Source organism: Neoarius graeffei, chromosome 2 (genome assembly GCF_027579695.1).
Source record: "Neoarius graeffei isolate fNeoGra1 chromosome 2, fNeoGra1.pri, whole genome shotgun sequence".
NCBI classification, from domain to species: domain Eukaryota; kingdom Metazoa; phylum Chordata; class Actinopteri; order Siluriformes; family Ariidae; genus Neoarius; species Neoarius graeffei.
Window position 1 is genome coordinate 70,180,336 of NC_083570.1, and position 13,135 is coordinate 70,193,470.

At 38.2% G+C, this 13,135-nt stretch overlaps 1 protein-coding gene across 1 annotated transcript; it reads left to right on the forward strand.

Annotated features, from left to right (window-relative positions):
* Positions 1-399: 399 nt before the first annotated feature.
* LOC132873616 (pro-neuregulin-4, membrane-bound isoform-like) lies at positions 400-5,708 on the forward strand. Its single transcript, XM_060909352.1, has 5 exons — positions 400-451; positions 1,004-1,067; positions 1,718-1,811; positions 4,583-4,735; positions 5,238-5,708. The coding sequence occupies exons 2-5, from the start codon at positions 1,058-1,060 to the stop codon at positions 5,290-5,292; spliced, it is 312 nt and encodes a 103-aa protein (XP_060765335.1). The 5' UTR covers positions 400-451; positions 1,004-1,057; the 3' UTR covers positions 5,293-5,708.
* Positions 5,709-13,135: the final 7,427 nt, after the last annotated feature.

Sequence of the window (13,135 nt, forward strand, 5' to 3'; positions counted from 1 at the left end):
CTATCACCTGCATAAAGCCTGAAGTACACTCTGAGAAATATTTTCTGAGAAAAAAATGAGAAATATTTTCTCATTGTTTCCACATTGATTCAAGATCTGTCTCAAAATGTGGGCCACTAGCCCCTTATCGTTTATTCAAAACACCCTGGCTGATTAATAGCTAAAATGTCCAAATTTCTATGTAAATAGGTACACTTGGGAAAAGAAGAGTCCAAAATGTTTGTGAAGTAATGAGACAAAACAATCACTGTTAGTTCATTCTGCATTTTTCTCATGAAAGGAAGTGTTAACTGAACCCTAGTAATGTGGACAAACAGCAACCACAACATTTCTGGATTCAAACGTATACGCCCAGGGCATGCTTGTGTGACTACGAGTGCCACAATGACTTTCTTTTGGATGTCACTTAGACAAGCTGAAGAAACTTGCATATAGTCGCAACTTGCATCTGGTAAGCCATTCTTTATTATGATCCAATTTTCTTCAAAAATCTCATTTTATTTCACACCAAGGTTTACTGGTATAATTGTAAAACTGCTCTGTCATGCGAATATATAGCAGGGTGATACAAACACACTTTTTATTTCAACAGAAACTGAAGTTTTTACTTTGGCTGCCAAAGTAAATGTTTATTTCAGTGGAAAATATTAATGTTTGTGAGATTTGTCATAATTTCCTGTTTGGTTAAATAAGATCTTTTTAGCATTTAGGTATCGAGAATTATAAGATTCTGGATGACTACAGTGTATTTTGAAGATATTGAACCATACAGTTTTGATTCTCAACAAAGTCAAAGCACAGACAAAATTTTAACTTGCCTTTTTATGTTATAAGCAATCTTTTGTGTAAAATGTCTCACATACTGTATATTTGGTGGCATGTAAAGAATTGATTTATAACATCATCTCATTGTTGCCCATAAAGCCAGATATAATCGCAATATCCAAAATATATTGAAGGCCAACCAGGGATGATAGATTTAACTTGATTTTTTTTTTGTCAGGTGGAAACAAAAGATAATAACTACATCCAGTAGGCAAGTTCATCAGAACCTGTAATGATGGCAGGTAAAATGAAGAATGCATAACCTTCAAGCCTAATATAATCTGTATAACAAATACACATTTTTACACAGTTGAGTGCAGCAGTTTACATACATCAAAATGATGTTTGTCTGTGTTTATTTCTGATCTATTTTTCTCATTGTTGCTAATGGTATCCCTAAACAGAGTGATACTTTATATTCTTCTCTCTGAAAGGTCAAGATTGTCTGTTTTATACGTAGAAGGTCACTAGTGCTTACCTTAAGCCGTTCACAGCTCATTAGACACCTCAATGAGTCACATTCAAAAATATATAACTAGACCATGTCAACAGGGATGCACACTTTTGAGCTTGCTAATAAAGGTAACTGCTGACCTAGACTCCATTGCTATAATAGTTAGATCATTTTGTCAAGAGCATTCAACAAGAAAACACCATTAGATTAACATAAGATTCTCTGATGTATTGAAAACCTGAAACAGGGTCCCTGTATTTCCTACCCAGTAAGCAATGGGGATGCAAACTTTAGCACACAACTGTACAATAACATTTAATAACCAATGTGCTACATTCTAATGCATCAGTTACTGCTATCAGACAAAAACATGACATTTTTCATTAAATAAATGCAGACTTATGACTTGCATTTTTGCATTTTCATCTTTTTTTTTAGATCATGGTGAACCTTGCACTGGGTCAGATGCATCCTACTGCATGAATGAAGGAAAATGCTTTAAAATACCCTCTATGTCCACACTCACCTGTGTGTAAGTCATAGTTTCTTGATCTAGGGTTTGCCTGACAAGCAAATGGGGCTGCAGAAGATTTTGACCAACTGTTATTATGGAGTTCTGTGCAGATAAACTTGGACTATGGAACATTTCAAAGTAATAACCAAAATGTAGTTACTTCAGCGACCTAATTTAGAGCACCCATTTTACATCATACCGCAGTTATGCTGCATCTAATATGCTCCTATTTACAAGTTACACCAATTGCCTGAGACCTATTTCAGTGGTTTATAGATAGAAACAGTACAAAATACAATATTCATGCTTTTTTTTCCCTGTATGTGGACACAATTTAAACAGCACAATAGGTATATTTTAGGCCAGAGCGTTCTGCAGTAGCGTGTGCTTGTGCATTAGTTAAAATACAAATTTTATGAAAATGGCATAACTTTCTGTCATAAGTGTAAAGGTAAAAAAAGAAAAAAGTGTAATGCTTGTGTATAACACTGACAGTCAGTACAAGAAAGCAGAAATAAATGCAGAAAAATGAAAGAAAGCAGAAATAAAAAGTGGCATAAAGTGGGCTTCATGATTTTATACCTATTACTGCACCATGTGATCTCAAATAAACCAACAAACCCAACTACTGGTACCATTTGTTAGCACTTCTTTGTGTGATATATGGTTGGTCCAGTGTCCTTGCATCCAAAGTATTGATCTAGGTTGGATATAACAGCAAAGATGAAATGTGAGCTTTCAAAAGAAGTCATCTAGTGTGGCCTGACATAAAGCTCTTAGACACAATGATTCGTAAACCCATTCTTAGATGTGTAAGAACCCATTTGTGATTTTGCCATCTTCATTGTACGGTAAGACAACTGAATGTAAAATGCTGGCCTGCTTGTGCCGAAACACCATATATATGTAGGAAAGTATCAGTGTAATACAGTAACAATGAGGGCAGGACAGTGATGTAATGGAGAGTGTTGTCACTCACAGTTCCACAGCTCCAGGCTCCCTGGTTCCATCTTGTGCTCTGGTTACTGTCTGCATGGAGTTTCTGTGCATGTTCTCCCCATGTTTATATGGGTTTTCTCTAGGTTCTTTGGTTTCCTCCCACCTACCAAAAAGATGCCAGCAGGTGGGCACTGACTGAGTGTGAATAAGTGTGTGCATCGTGCCCCGCAATGGACTGATGTCTCAATCAGGGTGTATTGCTGCCTCATCCTCAGTGTGTCCTGGGACAGGTTTCAGATCCATCGTGACTGATAAAGTTGTTACTGAAAATGAGTGAGTGAGAGTGACAATAGCAATTAAATCTATTAAAGGCAACTTAATCTTTGAATAAGAAAGTTGCCTAACTTCAGTGAACTATTTTACAGAAATGCACCATGGATATTTATACACCTCATCATTTAAAGCCTCAAAAAATGATGGGGAGTGGGTTCATGAGGATTTTAGCAACTTAATATAGGTTCGCTAGTTTAAAAGATTGAGAATCCCTATTGTAAATGTCGGTACTGTTTTTCCCCCCAGTAATAACTCAAACATATGGCTGCAAACAATAATGTAGAGCTTGGTGATTAAACAGGATTTTAAAATGTTTTAATTTCACCCCCACAGAATCTGCCAAGTTTTTTGGAACAATTTAATTACAGAATGACTAATTATCTTATAAGGTAATTAGTCATCGCATTAAGTTCTATGTGATTTAGGTGTATACAGTCCACTGTTCTTCATATACAGAAGACTTCATATTGAATTACTCATTACTCAGTGCAAGAGTGGCATGTAGGTGCTTAGATGTTACCCTGAGGTTCTTTAACATTATTTTCCATCACCTTGGAGTGAATTTTACTGGATGACCACTCCTTAGTAGAGTAACAGTGGTACTGAATTTGTTCCATTTGCCTCATAGCGAATTGGTGGAGGCTAAACTCTTTGGAAATGGTTTTGGAACATTTCCCAGCCTGGTGAGCATCAATATCTGCAGGCTGGAATCTGTTCAATGCTGGTGACCTTTTTCTGAAATTCTCAGGAATCTCCTTTGACTGAGTCAATGGCACACTTCCATAAACCTGTATGGTGAAAACCAGATTTTCATAGTCCGTCCATCCATCCATTATCCATAACCGCTTATCCTGTGCAGGATCGCGGGCGAGCTGGAGCCTATCCCAGCTGACTATGGGTGAGAGGCGGGGTACACCCTGGACAAGTCGCCAGGTCATCACAGGGCTGACACAGAGAGACAAACAACCATTCACACTCACATTCACACTCACGGTTAATTTAGAGCCACCAATTAGCCTAACCTGCATGTCTTTGGACTGTGGGGGAAACCGGAGCACCCGGAGGAAACCCACACAGGCACGGGGAGAACATGCAAACTCCACACAGAAAGGGCCCCGTTGGCCACTGGGCTTGAACCCAGAACCTTCTTGCTGTGAGGCGACAGTTCTAGCCAGTACACCACCATGCCGCCCTAGAGTTTCATAGTGAAAACCCAAATTTATGTTTTTGAAACATGAGTGGGCCTGCTAAACTCACACCTGATTGCCATTCCGTTTTTCTCAATAAATAAATGTAAAAACTGTAACGTTTTTGTGTCATTTGTTTAATCGGGTCCTCATTATCTAACTTTAGGACTCAGATGAAGATCTGATCACATTTCAGATCAAATTTATGCAGAAATTGTAAAGGGTTCACAAACTCAGTGGCACTGTATATCAAGTTTGTTTACCTTAATGCGCAAGATCTGTTATTGTCACTCACATGGTATGGACCAATAAGATCTCTGTCCCTTGCAGATGCAATACCAATTATGTAGGCAGCAGATGTGAGCAGTTTCAACTGGAGAGTACATCAGACAACAACCATGAGACAGGCATGATCGCTGCTATAGCCATCCTTCTCATCCTCATTGTGCTGGTGCTGGCTCTGATCATCTACTACACCTGCAAGTGAGTGAAAAACAAAGTGTCATTACTGAAGTTGTTAAAAAGTGAAAAGAGAAAGTCATCACTCCCTTTTTGCATTTCATATATATTTTTTTTAGATATTTGGTAAGTTATCATTATAGCAAAAGGGGAATTCCTCCCTCCCTCCATTATCTATATCACTTATCCATTAGGGTCATGGGGGAAGCTGGAACCAATCCCAGCTGGCATTGGGTGAGACGTGAGGTTCACCCTGGGCAGGTTGCCAATCTATCACATGGCTAACACAGAGACCAACAATCATTCACACTCACATTCACATCTGTGGGCAATTTAGAGTAGCAACAAGAGATTACTGTATTTAGTTGTATTGTGTAATTGTATTAAACCTGTCAGGCTTGTTTAAATGTATATCTTGCTGGTAAAGCAACACATCTTCCAATTGTTTGCTTAAGTGCTGTTTCTAAATCTGGTTTTCTTAATATTACGTGCCCTAAATTAATTCAGGATATGGTTTTATTTCCAGAGTGCAAAGGAAAACGTCAAGAATACCAGGGACAGCAGTGAGTAGTTCTGCCTGATCTCACTGAAGGATATAAATCGACTTCTGAGGCATTGTGATATCTTAAAACTTTCTTAATATTTCAATTAACACATGTAAATAGTTATTTTCCAATACATTAAAAAAAGTAATATATACATATGTCTTCAGACTAAAGGTTATATTCCAGAAAATGAAAATGCTACAGTAATGTAATACATTTCAAATAAAGTTATTATTCTTGTCAGTTTGAACCTACTGGCAATATAAAACTTTGAGGAAAATGTCTTACCGATGCCACACATAATAATGAATTCTTCAGTTTTACACTACTAATAATTCTTTTACAGGTTTAAAAACAGACCAAACCCTATACATTTTATATTCCACTCTTCATTCTGACAGTGAAAACACAAATCAAACACTCTTTGAATGCAATGATTTAAAAGACTCTTTATAGATTTTTTAAAAATCATGTCAAGAAAATAAAAATCTAGCAGTATTAATAAACATATGTGTGTTTATTCCTGGTTATTTTAGTAAAATAAAGACAATGCATATCAACTAGGTCTGGTTAGACAGTTGTAGATTAAAATGGTTGTTTTCCCCAATCTTAAAACAATGTTGAATATCTATTACTGCATCTGTCTATCTATACCACTAAAGGAAGGCTGTCTGTCTTTCTGTCTGTTCACCTCTGTAAATCGACACGGCTGAGCACACATACTCCATATTTTGCACATGGATTGGTGACACCCCGGAGGGGCCCGAGACAACATTTTTGATTTTCCAAAACATGGGATTAGTGTGAACCCAACACACTATTCGTTTTCTGCAGGCTACATGCTCGCAATAATGCTCATGCTAACACACTGCGCTCAGCTTCGGTGGGGAATCCCCTCCGGCTCACCTGAGTTTCGATTGTATGGGACTTTGCAATCAGCACTCCTCTCTGGAGACTTCCACTAGGGCCGAGTCAGCATCACTGAGGAGACGTGGGGAGTGATTTACGTCATTTTCACAGAACACAGTGAAAACATATATATGTGTCCACTCAACTCTCCACTGGGCCATTCAGAGGAAATCAGGTTCACGGGCAATAACTCATCTCATCTCATTATCTCTAGCCGCTTTATCCTGTTCTACAGGGTCGCAGGCAAGCTGGAGCCTATCCCAGCTGACTACGGGCGAGAGGCGGGGTACACCCTGGACAAGTCGCCAGGTCATCACAGGGCCGACACATAGACACAGACAACCATTCACACTCACATTCACACCTACGGCCAATTTAGAGTCACCAGTTAACCTAACATGATTGTCTCCTCTGGTGCTACACGAGAGACTTTAAGCTAAGATCTTTGGATATACTACAACTCCGTTATGGATTGAGACTCCAGGTTTTAGTTAAGTACATATATGTAATGCTCTTAATTCTACTTGGAGACGATATCAGCACCAATCCAGGGCCTCAGTATGCTAGTAGTAGCTGTCCAGCATACAAATGTATGTGTTTAAATGCAAGAAGCCATAAAAGCATTCATAAATTGGATCCAGGGACAACACCAGTAGCAAATATGGATCGCTTCCAAGACTTAGTCTACTCAAAAGAATGTGACATTGTCAGTGAAACCTGGCTTAACAAGGATATTCAAAACAAGGAAATTCTTCCTGACTCAGATTATCAGATATTCAGAAAGGATAGAGAATCTAGAGGTGGAGGTGTTCTTGTGGCACTTAAATCTGCTACGTTTAAATCTATTCGTAACGTCAGTGTCGATACTAATCTTGAGGTCATCTTGGTTGAAGTCACAAGCTCTTCCAACTCAAAAACTCTGGTTTGTTCTTGTTATAGACCACCGAGTGCTGACATCGCATGGGTTGGCGAATTTAATCGTGTTTTGGGTGAAGGTTTTAATCTATATGATAATATAACTATTGCAGGTGACTTTAATTTACCAAACATCTCTTGGGAAACTCAAGAAAATACTACTGGCACTGACGAGATCGCATTTCTTGAATTACTTAATGATTATTTCTTGAGTCAATTAAATTCTGGCAAGACAAGAGGAGACAATACGCTCGATTTAGTGATTACAAGCGCACCAGAGAAACATATAATGCGGGAAATACTATCCCCCGAAGAAGGAGGTATCTTTACAGACCACTCAATTCTTCTCTTTGACTTGCTGGCATTAATCCGTTGAGTATCAAAACAGAAAAGGCTTGTTTATGACTATTGCAATGCTGATTTTGATGGCCTCTGTGCTTACTTAACTGAAGAAAATCTTCAGAATACGATATCTACTGAAGGAAACATCAACAACGACTGGATTAGCTGGAAGACAGCCTTTAATCACGCGGTTAAGCAGTTTGTTCCATCAAAAACTATTAGTGGCAGAAATAGTCTTCCTTGGATAACTGGTGAGATTCTTCACGCCATTAAGAAGAAAGATCGCATCCATAGACAACTCATCTGCTCACCTACAGAACATCTAAAAAAGAAGTTTAGTAAAGCAGCTTCTCAAGGAGAGTAGAGAACAATTCTTTAGTTCTCTTGATGAAGACATAAAGAACAATCCTAAACGCTTCTGGTCACTGTTCAAACTCAAGTCAAAGTCAAGCAGTTTTCCACAGATAATGTCTATGGCTTTGGATAATGACACCAGGCTCAAAGCAAACAATCCAGCTAATATTGCTAGCCTCTTCAACCGTTACTTTACTTCTGTCTTCAATACCGATAACAGTGCAAGTATTACGGAAGTCCAACAAACTATTAATAATAATGAGCTTCCTTCCATAGACAATCTCACCATCTCTGTTGATATGGTATTGATGTCATTGAATAAACTTGATCCATCTAAGGCTTTAGGTCCTGACGGCATACCTGCTCGACTTCTAAAGGAAACATCCAATCAGATTGCGCCTTCATTGTGTGCTTTATTCAATAAATCGCTCAGGCTTGGTATTGTCCTAGACGACTGGAAGGTAGCTAATGTTGTTCCCGTTCATATAAAGGGTGAAAAAGATCAAATGGAGAATTATCGTCCAATCTCACTTTTATCTCTGGTTTCCAAAGTCATGGAACGTTGTATATTTGAAGCTTTAAAAAATCAAGCGTATGAAATCATCAGCAACGTTCAACATGGATTTGTTCCTGGTCGTTCATGTACAACTCAACTCATCGAGGTTCTTAACCATATTGGAAGCCTACTTGATAAAAGGAAACAAATTGAGATATCTAGATATGTGTAAAGCCTTTGATAAGGTCTCCCATTGTCAACTAATCATCAAACTTCATCAATACGGCTTCAGTGATGACATCCTTAGATGGTTCCAGTCTTACCTCTCGAATCGAAAACAAGAAGTCACTGTTCTTGGGGCTACTTCTAATCCTTTACCAGTCACATCAGGTGTACCGCAAGGTTCAATACTTGGTCCTCTTTTATTTCTGCTCTACGTCAACGACCTACCAGAGACATTAACATCGTCCAGAGTAGCAACATTTGCGGATGACACTAAGCTGATAAAACCAATTTCAAACCCGATAGATTCTGACCTTCTGCAGAAAGATCTAGAAAATCTGAATGATTGGTCATCAACGTCTAGACTGGCATTTAACGAAACTAAATGTAAAGTACAGACAATAAGTAGGAAAAAGAACAAGATCTTCTATCCCTACTCAATGAATAAGACCTTTATTCAGCGAACCAACGAAGAATGTGATCTTGGGGTTTGGATTACTACTGATTTAACATGGAAAAAACAAGTGTTCACACAGAGTGCTAAAGAAGTTGTTAGGGTACGTAAAACGATCAACGAAATGCCTTAAGTCACAGCACACAAAACGTACTCTCTATCTTGCTATTGTGCACCCCCACTTAGGGTATGCTACTCAGGTATGGGCTCCACAATCAGTTGAACTAATAAGGAAGATTGAAAGAGTGCAAAGACTGGCTACAAAATACATTCTAGGTATGCCGAACATTTGTAATGTTAGTTACCAAGAACGACTATTAATGACAAATCTACTTCCATTGTGTTATTGGCATGAGTATCTTGACATGGTGTTCTTCTACAGACTAATTACTGGTTTGACAAATATTGATCCTGAAGTTCTACCAAGTGTCATCAAACAGGTAAGATCAACAAGAAGTACAAACTCACTTGGAGTTACCTTCAAACAACAATTTTGCCGGACTTCAACATACCAACAATCATACCTTATAAGATCTACAAGGATATGGAATATTCTACTGAAAGAACTCCGTGAACTGAAGATGACTCTGTTAAATTCAAATCTTCACTCCTGCAATGCTATATCCAAGCATTGCAGTTGAATTACCATCCTGAAGATCCACGCACATGGAAATCGATATGCTTAAGATGTAATATGACACGTGACATAACAAAGAAAATTACCTGCTGCTATTAAAAACTTGAAACATTTATTTGATATTTTAAGTTAATATTTGTAAACGTCTTTTGAGGGGCCTGCAGTAATTGGCTTCGGCCGTTGCGGCTTCCCCGTCTTAGTTTTATTTCAGTTGTTTTTTGTAGATACTAAGACAAAGTAAATAAATTACCTGCATGTCTTTGGGGGAAACCGGAGCAAACCCGCACGGACAACATGCAAACTCCACACAGAAAGGCCCTCGCCGGCCACAGGGCTCGAACCCAGACCTTCTTGCTGTGAGGCAACAGTGCTAACCACTACACCACCATGCCGCCCATGGGCAATAACTACTCATAAAAATTTTAAGGGAGACATGCCATGGAATTATTATTATTATTATTATTATTTTTAAATAAGGTATATCGATGTGACTTGGGGACATAAAGGGACGTTCAAAGCAGAATGTTAGCTTCCCAGTCTGTACTGACCATAGAGAGACAGTAGGCAAAGAGAACAGGCCAGGTAGAAAAGTGTATGCTTCTTACATAGAAACTCCTCTCATATTGTCAAGAAGATGGGGAGGAGTCGGCTACGGAGAAAGTATGCTGTTCCAGGATGCACAAAAGAAAATCGGAGACTGCACACTCTTCCAAAGGAAGTAAATACACAAAAAAAGTGACTGAACTTTATTTTTTTGAGGAAGTACCTGAAAATTTCAGCCTCACATTAGTGTTGTGCTCTGAGCATTTCAGTAAAAACATGATTATCACCTTTGGGCCTTGTCAGACCTGCTTTGTTACAAAGTTGATATTGAATGATGGAGCTGTGCCAGCTCTGCTGGAGTTGACTGCCAGTCTGTAAACTGGAATTAAAATGTTCAAAATTTCCAAAAAATCAAATGTTAAATGCTGTATTGAATATTGTAATACAGGGCTTTTCAAAGTGTGGGGCGCGCCCCCCTGGGGGGCGCCAGAGTTCTTCGGGGGGGGCGCAACGTGAGAGACAAAATGGATCGGTTTTTAGCTGTCTATGGTTTTTAGTACCTAAAGCTACAGTGAGTGAGGAGACAGAGTCTGGGCCAAGCAAAAAAAACAGAGCCTCCAGGATGTTGCGATTTGCAAATTCAACCAATCCCCGCGAATTCAGGGCGGTGTTGCAATTATATCCAATCACCGCAACTTTCCCGCAAATTTGACCAATCGTTGGCGTCGTCTTGAGGTGACGTCGACAAACTACCTTCCGCCTTACTTCCGTGTGTTCAAGAGAAGCAGTATGCGCGCAGTGTTGCCAGATTGGATGATTTCAAGTGTATTTTGGCGGGTTTTGAACATATTTTGGACTGGAAAACGTCAGCAGCATCTGGCAACACTGAAGTGTGTTATGTTTACAGTGAAGGACTGTGTGCACTTTATTTTTTTTTTTTTACTTAATACAGGAAGTTAATGGATGCCAACATTTTTGCTAAAATGGTATTTTATTTTCCATTGTTTAGGCAGCTTCAGCATCATACTGTGAGATTCTGTTCAAATTGTTTTTTTCTTCTATGAAGCCTGAGCCATTTATTTTATTAGTTTATAATTATTGTTTAATTTAGTCTTCAGGAGAGACTGCCTGCACACAGTACTAGTATTAATAGGTTTTTTTTTTCTTACATGAAAGCTGAGGCATTTATATTATATTTTAAGGTAACTTCATGTTGTGCTGTGAGGTTCTATGCACTTTAACTTTTGAACCAACAGGTGCATTTGGATAAGTAAAGCCTATTTTTCTGCATTTTTGTAGTCCTGGTAATCTTTTATATTGGTAAAGTTGTTTATAGGACCATTTCTCTTTGTTTTTTAATCAATAGTTTTTCAGTAATAACTTAATATTTAACATATCACTCAATTTTAATCACAAAAAGAGAAAATCGCAACAATTTCTCGCAACTTTCACTTCCTCCCGCAATGTAATCGCAACAAAAACCTAAAAAACACCGCAACTTTCATCGCAATTTTTTGGAAACCCCCCGCAACATCAGACATTTTAGCCCGCAACAATCACAAAAAAGGCCCGCGGAATCCTGGGGGACTGGAAAAAGAAGGAAGTATGACCACGATTATTTAAAGTTTGGATTTTCATGGACTGGATCTGAAGATGCTCCACTGCCACAGTGTGTTGTCTGCCAAGAGGTGCTAGCTAACGATGCTATGGGATGTTTAAAATGTGTAAAACAAGATGTTTTAAAAAGCACAGATGTTTAAAATGTGAAAAAGAAAAAAAATAATGTGTACAACAACCATTTTTTTTAAAATACGAATGGAACATTAAGTATAGCAACAACAAAAATTGTAAGGGGGGGCGCTGTTGTTTATTTGCTCTCCGAGGGGGGGCTGACTCTCCCACACTTTGAAAACCCTTGTTGTAATAGATTGCATAACCAGTCAAAGCATACGGGTAACATTAGCTGGTCAACTAATGTTAACATTCTTTCCATGATGCAAAATTTAGATTAAACACGCAGTTTGACATATGTGGCTTGCTATGCTGCATTATCTTAATTGACCATAGCATTGGAGTAATAAACAACTCCCTGTTTGATTTTGATAAATTTGTTAGCTATCATGCACTTAGGCAAACTCAGTAAGCAAAATTTTGACGAGGGTTCTTTGCTTGTCACCACTTCAGGCAGTTAGCTGTTGCTAGTTTGGGTTAGCTTGGCAAGGTTCCCCAATGTTAGGGATATGATAGGGCACACAAGCTATGTAAATATTATATGCATATAGTTTTAGGACTATTTGTTTCATATGTACACAAGAATCTGGATATCATCATAAAAATAGCAAAATAATTCCATGTCGTGGTGAGCATTTTTTTAAAATTCATTTTAGTGAACGGATTCTTTTGAATAATTTGAGGAATTAAACCAGGTATTTCCTTAAGAGTCCAGATTAGTCCACACTTTCTTGCTCTTTGTTGCTTTTTATTACCCCATTGCTGTGTGCACTGCTTAGGGATACTATAGGTTTCCGACTGATTGCATACAGTTGACTGGGAGCAGCTGAATTATGAAAAAGTTTTTGTGGTGAAAAACGTTGACTCGTTCACAAACTGCACACCACTAATTTTGTGGTTGTGGATGACAAGTGATCCCATTTAAAGATGTTAGCCAATCAGCGTAAATCTATTTACATATTTAACAATTAAAGGCACAACCGCATATCCTTAGGATATGTCTTATCCTATTTTACCATGCTAAAATGGCATGAGAGAAAAGAACCGAGGCATTTTTTAATTTAAAACAAATGGCAAAATTTACTAAAGCATCTCAGGTAATAATATAAAATAATTGAAAAGTATGGCATGTCCCCTTTAACATCTTCCCTTAAGCTTTTTTACTTTTCTTTTTTTTTGGAGGGGTGTCACCAAACACACACACACACACTTTTTTTTTCTTCAAATTCTTCTGAATTACAACCCCAAATCAGAAAAAAAAAAGTTGGGACAGTAT

Coding starts and splice junctions, on each gene's coding strand:
- LOC132873616 (XM_060909352.1), top strand. Junction 1,812..4,582: donor ATGTCCACACTCACCTGTGT/GTAAGTCATAGT, acceptor TGTCCCTTGCAG/ATGCAATACCAATTATGTAG. Junction 4,736..5,237: donor ATCATCTACTACACCTGCAA/GTGAGTGAAAAA, acceptor TTTTATTTCCAG/AGTGCAAAGGAAAACGTCAA.